General features: G+C 39.5%; 1 protein-coding gene across 1 annotated transcript in view; it reads right to left on the bottom strand.

Annotated features, from left to right (window-relative positions):
* The window catches only part of MAP3K20 (mitogen-activated protein kinase kinase kinase 20), a 176,423-nt gene that overhangs the window by 86,711 nt on the left and 72,235 nt on the right, over window positions 1–17,477 (bottom strand). Inside the window, exons 4-7 of the mRNA XM_008064748.2 lie at window positions 13,407–13,508; window positions 8,507–8,572; window positions 5,598–5,626; window positions 4,718–4,855 (exon numbers count right to left, since the gene is read on the bottom strand). Coding sequence (XP_008062939.1) covers window positions 4,718–4,855; window positions 5,598–5,626; window positions 8,507–8,572; window positions 13,407–13,508 — 335 coding nt within the window. The remainder of the gene's footprint in view (window positions 1–4,717; window positions 4,856–5,597; window positions 5,627–8,506; window positions 8,573–13,406; window positions 13,509–17,477) is intronic.

Genomic DNA, 17,477 nt, shown 5'->3' with positions numbered 1-17,477 from the left:
CACTGCACTCCAGCCTGGGAGACAGAGTGAGACTCTAACTCAAAAAAAAAAAAAAAAAAAATTGTGGGGCGGGGTGCAGTGGCTCACACCCATAATCCCAACACTTTGGGAGGATGAACCCGCAGGACTGCTTGAGCCCAGGAGTTCGAGACCAGCCTGGGTAACAAAGTAAGATCTCTTCTCTACAAAACATCAAAAAATTAGCCAGGCAAAGTAGTAAATGCCTGTAGTCCCAGCTACTCGGGAGGCTGAGGCAGGAGAATTGCTTGAGCCCAGGAGGTCAAGGCTGGGTATGCCATGACCGTGCCACTGTACTCTAGTCTGGGTGACAGAGTAAGACCTGACTCAAAAAAAAAAAGAAGGTTCTGGAAAGCATGCCTTGTACTTTTTCTTTCACTAATGGTGTTTGTTTAGAACAAATAAGATGAGAAGTCAGAATTAAATATAATCCTGAATTTTTGTTTATCATTAAACGTACACTTTTCTGAATGGAATTTTGCTGACAGAGCTAGAGAGGCAACCAGTAATTTTCCAGCAAACCTCTCTTCAAGAGAGTTAAACAGCAAAAGCTGTTTTAAAACAAGTTACTGAAATGGCATTTTTATTTCCTCCAGTTAAGGGAAGGCTCTAGCATGAATGTGGGAATGATATTTCAAATCATGTAATGGGGTAAACAGGTTCTGAAGAGCAACATCCAGTGTGAAAATATAGAACAGCACTGGAGAGGCTCAGAAGCTGGCTGGAGAGCTTGATTCAGGAAGGTATATTACTTGACAGAGTGATTTGTTCAGCATTTGTTAGATCCCTCCTCCACCCGACCCCCCCCAAATAAAACAAAACAAAAGCAACCTAAAGTAAGGTCAGTAAACAAGTAGAAACCCTAATCTGGCAGGGTGCAGAGGCTCGTGCCTGTAATCCCAATGTTTTGGGAGGCTGAGGTGGGAGGATAGCTTGAAGCCAGAAGTTCGAGTACAGCCTGGGCAACATAGCAAGACCCTGTCTCTACAAAAAAAAAATCCAAAAACCAAAAATTATCCAGGCGTGGTGGTGTGCACCTATAGTTCCAGCTTGGGAGGCTGAGGCAGAAGGATCTGTGGAGCCCAGGAGCTTGAGGTTAAAGTGAGCTATGACTGTGCCACTGCCTGTACTCCAGCCTGGCCAGCAGAGTGAGACCCTGTCTCTAGAAAAAAAAAAGGAGGGAGGGAGGAAGGGAAGGCAGCTGGCCAAAACTGCAAAAAGACATGTTCAGGTCCTTCTGTTGAAAAGTGGTGCAGAGTCACTTGAGTGAAAAGGTTTTTACTAAAATACACAGAAAATTTGCAGCTCCAGAGAGGTTGACCCAGACTATGTTTAAGAAGTGGGTCAATGTGGAATGGGTAAAAGGATTTTAAAATGATATAGGAAGAGACTCTAAGCTCTGAAAACAAAAATCACCTCTTAAGATCTTTCACAGTTGAAAAGGAATCTATGCTTGACTGGCTACTAGTACTATGACTATACTTCTGCTGAGGAAAAGCAGAAGGGTGTATTTCACACCAAATTCCCTGGCAACTCTAAAGCTTTGAAAGAAGGTAGCACGATGTTTGTTTTCATAAATGAAACAATATTGAGACCAAAAGTTCACCGGATGTATAATTCATAGTTGTACCTTTAGGTCAAAAATTTCTGAGAGAGGGAAACTCCAAGATGTGAGGGGAATTTTAAAATAAAAGCACTGTATATATGTGGATACACAAGTGCAAAAATGAGCCTCAAAAGTCTTCTGATTCATAGGTATGGTGGCTTACGCCTGTAATCCCAGCACTTTAAGAGGTGGAGATGAGAGAATTGCCTGAACCCTGGACAAGACCGGCTTGGGCAACTTGGCGAGACCTCATCTCTACAGCAAATAAAAAAATTAGCTGTGAGTGGTGGCACGCACCTGTAGTTCCAGTTACTTGGAAGGCTGAGGTGGAAGGATCACCTGAGCCCAGCAAGTTGAGGCTTCAGTGGCCATGAGTATGCACTCCAGCCTGGGGATAGAGTGAGACTCCGACTCAAAAACAAAAACAAAAACAAAAACTATAACCAACACACTCATATATGATCAATATATATATCACACCAACATATATACATATATATGTTTATATGTCTATATACATTTAGATACACAAGCATGCCAAAGGAGTGAGAACTGTGTGTGGAACCACTCCGAGCTGTGGGCTGGAACATCGACTAAGTGAGCCATGTTCCTCAGCCACGTCACCAACTTTCCAAGCCTGTCTTGTTCCACAGAGGGGTCTGTAACTGTGGCTTACCACAGAAAACAGAGTGGCTCTTCACGTTTAAAGGATTGTAAAAAAAAAAAAAAACACCAAAATACAACATAAGCCAAAGAAGACTACGCAACAGACACTGTAAGTGGCTCTTAAAGCCTATAATATGTACCATCTTGTCCTTTATTGAAAAAGTTTGCTGACTCCTGTTCTAAAGTATAAAATGAAACACTGGTCCCCAAGAGCAGGCCAAATAAAATTTAAATTACTCCCAGGTGGTGTCTAGCAGTGTCTGACTCAATAAATAAATTTTTTGCTTAAAAATGAAAGAACAAGCCGGGCTCAGTGGCTCAGCATGTAATCCCGCGCCTTTGGGAGGCTGAGGTGAGTGGATGGCCTGAGCCCGCGGGTTCGAGACCCGCCTGGGCGGCGAGACCTCATCTCTATAATAAATCAAAAAATCAGCCGGGTGTGGTAGCGCATGCCTGTAATTCCGGCTACTCGGAAGGCTGAGGCGGAAGGATCACCGGAGCCCAGCAGGCCGAGGCTGCGGTGGCCGGGAGCGGCCACTGCACTCCAGTCTGGGCGACAGAGTGAGACTCCAACTCAAAAAAAAAAAAAAAAAAATGAAGGAACATAATTTCATAAGAGAAAACAATCTCATAAAGAGTCTTAAATGGCAACAAAGACGCACTTGCAGAATACCCTGCAGGTGAAGATTTGATGGTTAGGAGGTAGTAGTTTTTGACAGAGGAGACCAGTTTTAGAATCTCCTCTCCTCTGAAATCTACATTTTGTGTTTTCCTTCTTTCAGTAAGAATTATTTGATCACTGTCTATTAGTTTATAGTCTTCATTCTTAGAAACACCCAGAATCAAGGGAAACTAGGTCGATAACCTTACATTACTCTTGTCTTCCAACCTTTACAATTCTAGACTTTATCCCAAAACATATATTTCATTCTTGAAATGATTTTTTTCCATAGCCAACAAAACTCACCTCTATTATGCTAATTTGGTGCACATAGTATGTGTTATGATTTAGAAAGAACTAGCCAACCGAAACAAGCCCAAAACTTAAGTGATGAAGCCAGCAGTAAATACCTAGAGACTGAATAAAGAAAAAGGAACATGTTTGACAATGCTGATCTCCTCTTGTGCCATCAGCCAATATTTTCAGTAAAAAAAAACACAGATGTCCAGGAAAAACAAACATGTTGATATGGGCCCAAATTAGTCTGCTTCTTTTCCCATTACTATGGAAGTGTCCTTTTAAGAAGTAATAATAGGCTGGGCACTGTGGCTCATGCCTGTAATCTCAGCACTTTGGGAGCTTGAGGCAAGAGGATTACTTGAGCCCAAGAGTTTGAGATCAGCCTGAGAAACAGAGCGAGACCTCATTGCTACAAAAAATAAAAACAATCGGCTGGGCATGGTGGTGTGCACTGTAGTCTCAGCTACTTAGGAGGCTGATGCAGGAGGATCACTGGAGCCCAGGAGGTCAAGGCTGCAGTAAGCTGTGATCGTGCTACTACACTTCAGCCTGGGTAACAGAGTGAGACACCAAAGCAAAAAAAAAAAAAAAAAAAGTAATAGTACAAATAGATAGGCAGTATAATTGGAAGTATGAAATGCAAAGACAGGGAGTTATTTTGGACTTTTAGAAAAAATATAAAATGTTAGGGAAAAAAAAGTATCCTCAAAAAAAAAAAAAGGCAATGAATGAATTCCTTCCTCCTGCAAAGAACCGTCCCCACCACTCACTTCTGTCTTTCTGATAATGCAGGAGTGATTCATCTCCAAACTCCTCCCCTAGAAGCTTCTGCTGCTTAACTGATTCATTCTGGTGGTCTCAGTTCCTTGAGCACTCCATCCCCACATGATCCTATTCTCCTGCGTTGCTCCCGTTGTTATTCTTACACAACACCCTAGAGTCGTGTTTCAGACAGTCACTACTACCCTAAGACTCGCAGCAGACACAGACAAGGCCCTCTGCTAGGTGCTAAGTACATTCTGTTTTACTTTTAGAAACGCACTAATCAGTTTAGTAGCTGACACCCAAAAGTTTCTTGTTAAGGAACTCACTTGGTGGTTTGATACTGTTTCAGCAATCCATTACAATGAAGTCCTGTTCCAAGTGACCTGCATTTCCACTGAGTTACAGAGATATTCTACGGTCATATTTTCACCCGGCAGAAAAGCACTCTCTGCAGGTAAAGTGTGGCTCAACACTATCTCAGGTTCCATTTAATTCGTTTCCTGGATGTGGCATTGGTTTTTTCTCAACTCAGGACAAAATAACTCAGATGTATACAAATGATGAAAGTAAATATTCTGGCAATTAGAAAGTGTTCTGGGTTGCCTCTGCTTCAGGCATTCCACAGCAGCATTGTCTTTCTTATCTAGGTTGTTTGTCTTTTGTATTTTAATTAGCAAATAAGAAGTGAAAGATGAACTCACCACACCATAGGAATACGTGTCACAAGTTTCAGACACAGGGAGACTTTGGATAACTTCCGGAGCCATCCATGGGAAAGTTCCAACCAAGGACATGTGTGTTGTATGGTTATGGAACCGAGAGGCACCAAAGTCACAGATCTGTGAAAAGAGGAACCAGTGTCAATGTTCTATTTATTGGCCAATAAAAGAATGAATTATCAGGCTGGGCCGGTGGCTTACGCCTATAATTCTAGCACTTTGGGAGGCTGAGGTGAGAGGATTGCCTGAGCCCACAGGTTCAAGACTAGCCTGGGAAATTTGGCAAGACCTCATCTCTACAATAAATAAAAAAATTAGCCGGGTGTGGCGGCACATGCCTGTAGTTCCAGCTACTTGGAAGGCTGAGGTAGAAGGATCACCTGAGCCCAGCAGATCAAGGCTGCGGTGGCCATGAACATGCCACTGCACTCCAGCCTGGGTGACAGAGTGAGGCTCTGACTCAAGAAAATAAATAAATAAAATAAAAGAATTATCAGTGTGATCTATCACAGAAACAAAGAACTGAGTACCACATGTTCTCACTCATAAACGGACCTTGAACAATTATTGTAATACTATAAGAAAAGGATTGGCAGCAGTGGGAAACTGCCAGGGGAGAGGGGGCACACCTCATCAACAAGGGTACCTGCATAATGAACATTTGTATACTTAACCCAGAATTGTAAGCCATACAGTGCCTTGAACATAGTAGATGATCTCTACCTGCTAGCTGCTACTAATGTATTTTATTAAGGGGGGAAATCATCTTTAAAATAAAATTAAAAAAAAAAAAAAGAATGATCAGTTATAAGAACCTATATCTGAAATTAACAATTGAAAAAATTAAAAGACATAGTCATACCTTCAATACTCCATCAGCAGCTATAACGACTAAAAAGAAAAAAAGATAAATTATAACAATCACCTAATTTGTTTGAACTGTCTTATGCTGAAAAAATAATAAACTTCTATCTTCAGTACAACATTATGAAAGGTAAGGGCAATACATTTACAGCATTGAGGATTTTGTAAAAGGAAGATTACACTAAAACAAAAGCATAATTCCATTGGGTACTGATTCAGGTTTTTAAGACACTTGTTTGGTCCAAATGCAGCACTGTCCAGTAAAAAAGGGCACAAACAGCCAGGCGCGGTGGCTCACCCCTGTAATCCCAGCACTTTGGGAGGCCAAGGTGAGAGGATTGCCTGAGCCCAGGGATTCGAGACCACCCTGGGCAACTTGGCGAGACCACCTATGCTATGTTTTTCTATGCAAAACTCAGGAGCAGAAGAAAAGGCATGAACATTTTGGAAGGTAGGGGCCAAGTCAAAAAGAATGCTTGTGAGAAACAGACAGCCAATGAACAGCTTTAAGTGGAGGATTGAAATAAACACTTGTGCAGAGGGAAGACTGTATCAGAGAACAACTGGAGGCAAGGAAGTCACTGCACTTGCAGGCTGTATGACCAAGAGAGATGAGGATTCCTGTACCAAAGCTGTAGCAGGGGGAAAGTGGACTGACCCAAGAAATACTTAGGAGCAGGATCAACGAGGCTTGACTAATAGTTGGATATGGAGGAAGGAGGAGAACTCAAGGATGAAAACACATAAAGAGGCAATTCATGTTAGTGGTCAGAAAGAACAGGAGCTCTGGATTCAAACTATAATCCTAGTTCTTTAATTCCTGGCTTGGGCAACTGGTGTAGCCACCCATTGAGTAAAGGAAATTCAGGAATGCTTTTTTGGGGGTAGAGAGAAAACGAAAAGATCAGCTGGGACATAATACATTTTAGGCTCATGTAAAATATCTATGTAGATATGTTTAACAAGCAGATAGGCACACGGTTTTGAAGTTGAAATCTCTTTGGGAGTGTTAATAAACAGATGGGCTTTTATGGGAGTGTAAGAGTTAGAGCATAAGAGGAGATGAGGCCAAAGATAAAACCCTGAAGAACTAGGTTAGGAACTTCTTTTGTAAGCCATGCAGTGCCTCGAACATGGTAGATGATCTCTACCTGGTAGCTGCTACTAATGATTTTATTAAGGGGGAAATTATCTTTGCATGATCTACTATACAGAAATAGCCTCAGGGTAAGGTTGACACTGTAAGAAAACTATGAAGTTTTGCTAATAGAAATGTAAAGACTGATGATATTTTATTCAGTTTTCTCATTAAAGATTAACAAGTGCTCATTTTTAAAGATCTACCATTAAAAAATATATAACACAGAGAATGAAATAATCTTGTTCCCTCTCCCAGGGGAAAAGAAATTGCTCAAAGTTAAGTCTATATTCTTTCAATATGAGTGTATGTGTGTTCCTATCACGAAATTACACACAACTATAATTTTTTAAATGATGACATTCTCCATTGCTGTATAGTGTTCATAATGATAGCATGGATATGGATAAATCCATCATTCTTCTCTCAAAGAAGATTTAGAATGTACTGAAGTCAAATAACTTTTTAAAATTGAAATTCTGAGCATGAACTGAAAATTTATAAAGTCACAAAACTCTGATATTTTCTACTAGATTCTAATGGCTTCCTATTAGCTGACTACACATCAAAAGTGGGTCATTCCAGAAGCTTATGTCTTAAGAAGAGCCAAAGGATAAGTGAAGACCTAGAAGAGGAAAGGACAGTCTGCCAGAGTCAGCTAGCAGGGTTATCTGGTGGGCCAGCCTGAACTGCTGATGGGTGTTAGGTGCCAACAACTTCCTCCAGCCCAATAAACACACACACACACACACACACACACACACACACACACACACACACACACACACACACCTCATAGTCCTAAGCATGAGCAGGGGTACCTGGTCGATTCATTCTCTGGTCCTCCTCTGTACTCATCATCACTACCCATTCTAAGGACTGTACTATTAGCATACACCCATTTTAACTGCAGTGATCTAAAGAGCTGCTAAAAATAGTTCTTTTTCTTCTTACTGAGAAGGACCACTTAGAAGGCATGTAAATAATTAATTGATAGCAAGGTTTTTAAAAAACTAGCAAACTCTGATGTTTACTTCGGCTAGTTCTGGATAGCTAAATAGTCCTACTGCCCTTCTCAAATAACTCTGAAGCGATGTAACAGAAGAAACATTCTGTTAGTACTTCTACTTGAAGGTAATGCCTAATCCTCCAAGTTATTCTAAAACGCTCACTCCCCAAACTATAAAATACACGGCCATAAGTAAACTTTAGAACGTACAGAAGAAGAGAAAGAAGAAAGAGAGAGCCTTTACTATCCACACTCCCAAATGTGCTACTCACTTTGGGCACTACTCCAGGTAATATGGCTATGACTGGCATAAACAATTTGCACTATATCATTCAGAAGTAACTAGAACAAAATTCAAAATTGCTAGTGCACAGAACCACCTAAAAATAGAAAACTAAAAATACATGGCTGCATATTTTGACCCAGCAATACCTCTTTTAGAAAATGGGGACTAATTAGGGATATGGTGAAAAATTTGACTGAAAGGTTTATTAAGCCCAACATTTCTTATCATAGAAAAAATGTAAACAACCCAAATGTCCACATACTGTGCTATATACATACAGTGGAATACTATGCAACTTCTTCAAACAATACAGAGAATTTTGACATTTACTGACAGTAGAATGATTTTCATGGTATCAGCAGTAAGTGAAGCAGCAGGTTACAAAAGATATGGAGGGCATGATGCTTATTTCTATATACAGGTGCATGTAATTTGCAATAAAATAGGTAAAATAAAAACATACGACTACATTACCATTTCTTGACTTGAGATCTCTGTGAATCACCTTGACAGGGGCCTCCATATGTAAATAGTGCATTCCTTTTTGCAAAAGAAAGAAAAAGGCCCATTAGTATTTTTCAACATTGCTTTAGTATTACATTTTGTATTTTTTCAAGGAATTCAATAGCACAAACTAATTTCATGTGTTCTATTCTTCCATGATTGATAAAATAGAAACAAGGTATGTCTACATTAGTAACATTTCTCTGCTAAGTAAATTTTATGTGCTTTAGTCTCTCAGAGGTTGAAATTTGATTGTGGGTAAGGCTAGCTTCTTATAGTACCTAATAAGGACACCTTAATTTTCTGAAATCTGCATGAAAATAGCACAGTATCCAGTGAAAGAAGTGTCCCGTGACTCAGGTATTCCACTACCAACTGCCTTCTAAATCTGCCGAAGTTCTGAAAAGGGTTTTCAGTTTTCATTTGGTTGTCCACAGTGATCCAGTTACTGCTTGGATTATTGTCCCAGTACTCATTCCAACAAGACCTGAGAGTGGAGGTTGTGGTTGGGGTGAGAAGAACTGGTAGGACTGGATTAATTACAGTTGGTAAAGAATGTTACAATCTCCAGACAGAAAAATATTCATTAGTTGTAAAATATTTCATTCTTTTTACAGGGATAAATCGTTGAGATAATCTGTATTTAAACATACTCCAAAATTCCAACCTAGTTAGGATGTAAATAAAGTTACTTCTGTAAATTGGGTATATATAACCTTTATGGAATTTTATTATTTTAAATCAAAAGTTATACTTTAAGAGCCATATTTCATGGTTATCCCTTCGTAGTGTTTGACTCTTTCTGTATTTCTGTATTATTTACCCCCTTAGGACAAATGAACATTTTCTACTGAACTATATCCTCTTCCTTTATTTCTCAAGTTATCGTTTCTAACAATAGAAGAAATAGCTCTTTCCACCCATGCAGCAAACAGCCTTCTTTTTAAAAATGAACTATCCACTGAAAAAAAACTAGTAAGTAGTCTTGGCTTTGTAAAGCATACAGAACATTTCAATTTTATAAAGGTTAATTTTAAAATCTCTTATTCTTCTATCATTCTAATTATTATATACTGAACAGTCATGAAAGAACAAAGAAAATAAGAAAAAAGTTTAAGTTCTTGCCACATAACGACAGCGCTGAAAAAAGTCAAGTTAACACAAGTATTAGTCATCTAAATGAGCTTAAACAAGATGTAACTGGGATAAAGGAAATTTCTCTTCTAATATGAAATTCTACATACTTCAAACCACAAAAATTCAACAGCTTCAACTTGGGTACCATTTAATAAGCTTCATGACTGAATTTCATAGTTACCTCTCTCTTGCTTTAAAATCATATTCCTTAATAATTTTGCAGGTATAATCTGTTTAATTACTACTAGAGGCAAAAATATTTTTTATATTCGCTGATAAATAAGGATTTCAAGAAACAAGACCCAAGACAAAAGTTTTAAATATAGGCATTTTTCTTTCTCATGGGAGATAATCATAAGAAAAAGTACCATAATTTATTTGTGTACGATGTATATAGCATGTACTTAGATAATAGTGTATATAAACAGTAGTATTCACAGACACATAAAATTTTATTTAATTTGTTTTTGTAGAGTCAATTATAATCTGCCTTATTTTTATTGCAAATAATTAAGAATGAAAAAGGCTTTCATCAGGTTTAATGTTCAGGTTTTCTAAAAAAAACAAAGACTTGGCAGGTGGTTGGGTGCAGTAGCTCATGCCAGCACTTTGGGAGGTTGAGATGAGAGGATTGCCTGAGCCTAGAAGTTCGAGGCCAGCCTGGGCAACATGGTGAGATCTCATCTCTACAATAAATTAAAAAATTAACTGAGTGTGATGATGTGCACCTGTGATTCCAAATACTTGGGAGGCTGAGGCGGAAGGATTGCCTGAGCCCAACAGGTCGAGGCCATGATGGCTGTGAGCGTGCCACTGCACTCCAACCTGGGTAACAGAGTGAGATTTTGACCATTGAGGAGACTTTTGGGGAGATGTGGAATCAGTGGTTGACCATTTTGAGACTGGATTGGGGTTTATCTGGTTTAATTGTTCCATTTACAAATTGTTGAGTGACTTGGAGCAATTTCAGATATACACGCTAGTCCACCGTCCACTCTTCTTCCCATCTAGAAAGAAGAGAATCCTTTTTGCTCTGAGGAGATACTCTCTGAACAACAATGACTTGGGGCAATGCTTATATCAAAATACAAGAGTCAACCCTTATTTGGAGAGAATTATTCATTCTTTGATTTCTCAATGTATCATCACACCAGTGGCTTCAATCATGAAAGATACATAGCTGAATTTTGAGATATGATCACAAAAATCAAGCCTCCCCACTTAATCTCTAAACTCTACATACATCTTTATCAGAGAGGTTTGAAGTCCTTCCTAAAGCACTGGTTTCTTTTTTCTTTTCTAGGCCATCTTAGAGAATTTTTTTTTTTTGAGTTGGAGTCTCATTCTGTCCCTCAGGCTGGAGTGCAGTGGCACACTCACGGCCACCCCAGCTTCAACTTGCTGGACTTCGGCGATCCTTCTGCCTTAGTCTTCCAAGTAGCCAGAACTAGAGGTGTGTGCTACCATGCCCAGTTAATTTTTTAAAAAATTTATTGTAGAGATGAGGCCTCACCAAGTTGCCAGGGCTGGTCTCGAATCCACGAGTTCAGGCAATTCACTCACCTCGGCCTCCCAAAGTGCCCAGCCTTAAAGGATTTTTAAATGTTAAGTATTTCTTATGACTATAAGTAAACAGGCCTCTTCTTGGCCTTACTTTTCTCACCCAAGGCCAAACACATTAGCACTTGCCTTGCAGATCATTTCACTAACCAGGCAAAAGGGCTTTGATTAATTGGTAGTTTGGGGCATCATTGGGGGTGCACTCTCATTCTCTTCTTCCCTATTCTTCACCTGTGGTTCCAGCTTGCTACTAAATCCTGCCCCTTTCTCCCCCTTGCCCTTCTGATGCAGAATGCCAGCACTCTTGAGAACCTCCTGAGAATGACTGATCTGGAGCCAAGAAATTCACCCTTCAGACAGGGATGACACTGCAGGCACTTGAGGGGGCAGGGAGAAGTAGTTTGTAGGCTGGAACCAAGGATGCTTAAGTAGAGCGCAGCAGGAAGCAGAGTGACTGATGTCAGCTGATTTGTTTGCTGTCTATCCAACCTAAGTGCCATTAAGTAATAACATGGGTGTAATTGGCTGAGCACCATAAATGCAAATGTCTCTAAGGTACAGTGCTGTAAGTCAAGGACCGCCTATACGTGCATTGACATTTATTTAAGTGTATCTCCACAATGCTACAGGCAGCTCCCAATCAAAGCACGTCACCTTGCTTACAAACCAGTGGTTCCTGTGAATTACTGACATGCAGAGAATTGACTATGACGTTACATGAAAATATCTTGAGGAATATGAAATTTTAAGGTTGATTTGAAAGGCCCAATGCATGAATACACAATTAAGATAATTAACATAACCAAAGTCTTAAGTACACCACCCTAAACAGAGAGCTTATTCTTTTTTTTCTCACTATGTCATCCAGGCTAGAGTGCAGTGGCATGCTCACAGCCACTCTAGCCTCAACCTGCTGGGCTCAGCCTTCTGCCTCAGCCTTCCAAGTAGCTGGAACCGCAGGCATGCACCACCACGACCGGCTGATTTTTTGATTTATTGTAAAGATGTGATCTCGCCATATTGCTCAGGCTGGTTTCGAACCCCTGAGCTCAGGTAATCCTCTTGCCTCCACCTCCCAAAATGCTGGGATTATAGGCGTGAGCCACGGCGCCCAGCTGGTTTATTATTCTTACAAGGTAATCATTCAGCACCAGCCTCTAGCATAAAACTTAAAAGAAAAATTCACTATCCCTATGTGAAGAATTTGGCAGATGTTGATGAGACTTAAAACAGACAAGATAACTCCTCAAAGGAAAGACTACTACTTCTGCAAGTCACACAAAATAAAAGCAAAATATGAGGTGCTCCCCTTACTGAGTACTAAATAACATTTTATTTGCTTTGTAAAGAGATGCTTGTAGAGAATAAAGTACTAAAATGCAAGGAAGTTAATTGTCTCGAAAAAATTTGGATACATTTACTAGAATACAGATTTACTAGAATACAAAATACAACTATCAGTGTTCATTATTTAGTTCAAGTTGTTTCCAAAGCAACTTTGACAGTTAAAATAAAACTCAGAAATGGTCAGTTAGAAAAATGGGAAAAAAAAGACATAAAAATAAATGGACTTTGAATTGCTTTAGAAAGCATTAGTCTATGCAGAAATTTATGAGGGAAAAGAATAGGCACCTTGTTTAGGAATTTTGTGTATTAAAAATATTTAATTTTCAAGGGTGATACCCAAGTTTACATTAAATATAAAATAAAATTTGAATTGCTTTACATGGTGAAAGAAATAAATTTTTTCAAGTGATATCTATTTTTAGCATATACAAAGTGAGTAGAACTAATCCTATAATGAATCATGTTTTCTTGATACTGAGTCCAAGCAGAGACTTTGAGAACAACAGAATTATGATTTTTCCATTTAATGTGTCAAGCAAGTTGGCCAACTACAATATCACAAAACATGACAAAAACCTCTGCAGTGTAGCTAGAACTTGATTTTAGGAAAAGAAATAAAGTAGAGAAAGAATAAAGATAAAAGGAATTCAGGAACGAAAAGGCAATGACCTAAAATACTTCAGTTGCAGATTCTTACTACTTTTGGTCTGAAAAAAAAAAAAAAGAACATCTAAGGACACAGAATAAAAAGTTTCTGACATATGTCCCCATTTCAGGCTGGGAAAATGCTCCCCACCAATTCTGTAGGAATACACCATGTCATTACCTTTGGCTACGTCAGTGGCCCAGGTCATAATGTGTTCCATGTCCATCTCTTCACTTCTGTTACTGTTAATGTAGTCATAGAGTGATCCCAGAGAAGCATATTCTATTTTAAAGGGAAAGATAAGCAAATAGTTAAAACCAAGGCACATTTCAGAGTTTAACAAATAACATCAAACATATATAAAAATGGTTCCATGCTGTAGTTTCTAAAAGTATCACCCTGGAAAAAAAAATCTGTCAAACACAAGACCATTAATACAGAATGAATAGTAACTTCAGTTGAGAATCAAAAGACATTTTGATCATTAATAAGTAAAAAACAAACAAACAAAAAAACAGATGCTGGCATGGGTGCACAGAAAGGGGAATGCTTTACGATGCTAGTGGGAGTGCAAGCTAGTTCAACCTCAACAGAAAGCAGTGTGGTGATTTCTAAAAGAACTAAAAGCTGACCTTCCATATGATCCAGCAATTCCTTTCCTGGGAATATAGCCTGAGGAATTATAAATGGTTCTACCCAAAAGACAACTGCACACGCATGTTTATTGCCGCACTATTCACAATAGCTAAAACATGGAACCAACCCTACTGCCCATTGAAAGTAGACAGATAAAGAAAATGTGGTACATAAGCACATTGGCATATTATGCAGCCATAAAGAACAAAATCATGGACTTTGCAGCAAATTGAATGGAGTTGGAGACCATTATACTAAGCAATCTATCACAGCAACAAAGAACTGAATACTGCATGTTCTTATTCATAAGTGGGTTCTGAGCAATAGACACATGAACACAAAAGAGGATTGGCAGTCACTGGGTACTGCTAGGGGAAGGAGAGAGGGAGGATGGTGGGAGACATGTAACAATACAAAGGGTACCTGATAGCTGGGCTCGGTGGCTCAGCCTGTAATCCCACGCCTTTGGGAGGCTGAGGTGAGTGGATTGCCTGAGCCCGCGGGTTCGAGACTGGCCTGGGCAGTAAGACCTCATCTCTACAATAAATCAAAAAATCAGCCGGGCGTGGTAGCGCATGCCTGTAATTCCGGCTACTGGGAAGGCTGAGGCGGATGGATCGCCGGAGCCCAGCAGGTCGAGGCTGTGGTGGCCGGGAGCGGCCACTGCACTCCAGTCTGGGTGACCAGTGAGACTCCAACTAAAAAAAAAAAAGGGCCAACTGGAAGCCCAAACTTCACCTGTATGCAGCCTACTTATGTAGCTAATCCACACTTGTACTCCACATCTCTATAATAAAATAAAAATTTTTTAAAAGGTCACGTTTCTGGAACTGAAAACACAGAGAGGTGCTGGAAGAATAAATCTGAAACAAAGGTATTCATGCAAATAGATGTTTCTTTAAAAGTTGTTATTCTTATGAGATAGATATTATTAAATGCATAAATCAGAGGGTTTATGTGACAATGTAAACAAACCAACTTTGTTGCATTTATAAGAGCACTCAAAATTTAAGCACAAAAAGATCAAGAAAGTGAGAAAGTTCCTTTAAAAATGGTTTTACTGAAGTATATATTACACACCATAAAATCCACACACTGTAAATATATTGTTAGATGAGTTTTAGTAAATTCATGGAGTTGGGCAACCACCATCACAGTCCTACCTTAGAGCTAAACAACCAGCTCTCATTGGCAGTTCATCACCACTGTCACTCCCAGCCCTAAAATCTGCTCTTTCTCTACACATGTGCCTTTTTTGGATATTTCATATAAATGGAATCACTCAGGCCGAGCGCAGTGGCTCAAGTGCTGTAATCTCAGCACTTTGGGAGGCCGAGGCGAGAGGATTGCCTGAGTCCGCAGATTTGAGACAAGCCCAGGCAACATGTGAGACCTCGTCTCTACGATAAAAAAAAAAAAAAAAAAAAATTAGCCAGGCATGGTAGTGCGCACCTATAGTTCCAGCTACTTGGAAGGCTGAGGTAGAAGGATCGCCTGAGCCCAGCAGTTCAAGACTAGGGTAGCCGTGAGCGTGCCACTGCAATCCAGCCTGGGCATCGGAATGAGACTCCAACTCAAAAATAAACAAGCAAACAAATAAATGGAATCATACAAATTATGGTCTTTGTGTCTGACTTCATTCTCTTAAGCACAATATTTTCAAGGTTAATTCATGTAATACCATGTAGCAGTGCTTACTTTTTTGGTTTTTGTTTTTTTGAATGCTATTTCACTGTATGGATATACTACATTTGGTTTATTCATTCACCATGTGATAGACATTTGAATTGCTCCCAGTTTTTGGCTATTATAAATAATGCTGCTATGAACATTTGTGTACTGTCTATATGTGTAAATATGTTCAATTCTCTTGGGTAGATTCCAGACAGTGAAATTACACAGTCATATGGTAAGTTTGTGTTTGCCTTTGTTTTGCTTTGTTTTGTTTTTTTGAATTGGGGTCTCACTCTGTTGCCCAGGCTGGAGGGCAGTGGCATGCTCAAGGCAACCACAGCTTCGACCTGCTGGGCTCAGGCAATTCTTGTACTTCAGCCTCCTGAGTAGCTGGGACTACAGGTATGTGCCACCATGCCTGGTTAATTTTCAATTTTTTTTAGAGATGAGGTCTTGATATGTTGCATAGGCTATGTCTAATTTTTTAAGAAACTGTCCAACTACTTTCCAAAGAGGCTGTACCAATTTATATTCCTACCAGCAATGTATGGAGGTTTCAGTTTTTCCACGTCTTCTCCAACACATGGTATTGTCTTTTATTTAGATATTGATTTTGAGATAAAATCTCACTATGTTGCCTAGACTTGTCTCAAACTCCTGGGCTCAAGTGATCCTCCCATTTCAGCCTCCTGAGTAGATGGGATTACAGATACGTGCCACTGGACCAAAAGTAGTGTCTGTGTTTTTTTATTATGGACATTCTAGTTGGTATAATTCTAGTGGTATCTCATAGTGCTTTTAATTAATTTGCATTTCCCTAGTGACTAATATAGTTGAGCATTTTGTAATGTGCCTTTTTATTTTTTTTGAGTCAGGGTCTCAATCTGTTGCCGAGGCTAGAGAGCACAATCACAACTCACTGCAGCCTCAACCTCCTGGGTTCAACTGATCCTTCCACCTCAGCTTCCCAAGTAGCTGGACTACAGGTGCATGCCACAATACCTGGTTTATTTTTAAATTTTTTGTAGAGACGAGGTCTTACTATGTTGCTCAGGCCGTGTAATGTGCATATTAACTCCTTGTATATATTTCTAAGCAAAATGTCTGTTCAAAATTTTTGCCCATTTTAAAATTGGAATGTTTTATTGAGTTCCCAGAGCTCTTTATTCTAGATACAAGTCTTTTACAATATATATGATTTGCAAATATTTTCTCCCAGTCTGTCATTTGTCTTTTCATTCTTTTAATTTAATTTAATTTAATTTTTGAGCTGGAGTCTCACTCTGTTGCCCAGGATGGAGTACAGTGGCACGCTCACAGCCACCTTCACCTGCGGGCTCAGGTGATCCTTCTGCCTCAGCCTTCCAAGTAGCTGGAACCACAAGCGTGTGCCACCATGACCGGCTAATTTTTTGATTTATTGTAGAGATGAGGTCTCATCAAGTTGCCCAGGGGGTCTTGAACCTGCAAGCTCAGCCAATCCTCTCACCTTGGCCTCCCAAAGTGCTGGGATTATGGGTGTGAGTCACTGTGCCCGGTTGTTTATTCATTTTAATAGCTTTTTTGGGGGGGTGGATTCCATGGTATTTTATATATACAGCTTGTCACAAGAGAGTTTTACTTCTTCTCTTCCAGTCTGGATGCCTTTTATTTCTTTTTTTTTTGCTTGGTCACACTGGCCAAAATCTTCAAAACAATGTCAAGTAGATGTAAGAGTAGAAGCTCCTTGCCTTGTTCCCAGTCTTAGCGGGGAAACATTCAGGTTTTCACTAGTAAGTATGATATTAGCTGTGGCTTTTTGTAGACACTATTTATCAGGTTGAGAAAACTTCCTTCTATTCCTAGTTTGTTGAGATTTCTCATTATCAGTGCTGTTGTAGTCTGTCAAAAGTTTTTTCTGCATCTTGAAGTGATCATATAAAGTTTTTGTCTTATATCATA

The sequence above is a fragment of the Carlito syrichta genome, unplaced genomic scaffold (assembly GCF_000164805.1).
Source record: "Carlito syrichta isolate Samal-C Ts95f unplaced genomic scaffold, Tarsius_syrichta-2.0.1 Scaffold307991, whole genome shotgun sequence".
Classification (NCBI taxonomy): domain Eukaryota; kingdom Metazoa; phylum Chordata; class Mammalia; order Primates; family Tarsiidae; genus Carlito; species Carlito syrichta.
The sequence above is the reverse complement of the archived record's forward strand: the minus strand, read 5'-3'. Positions and strand labels throughout refer to the sequence as shown.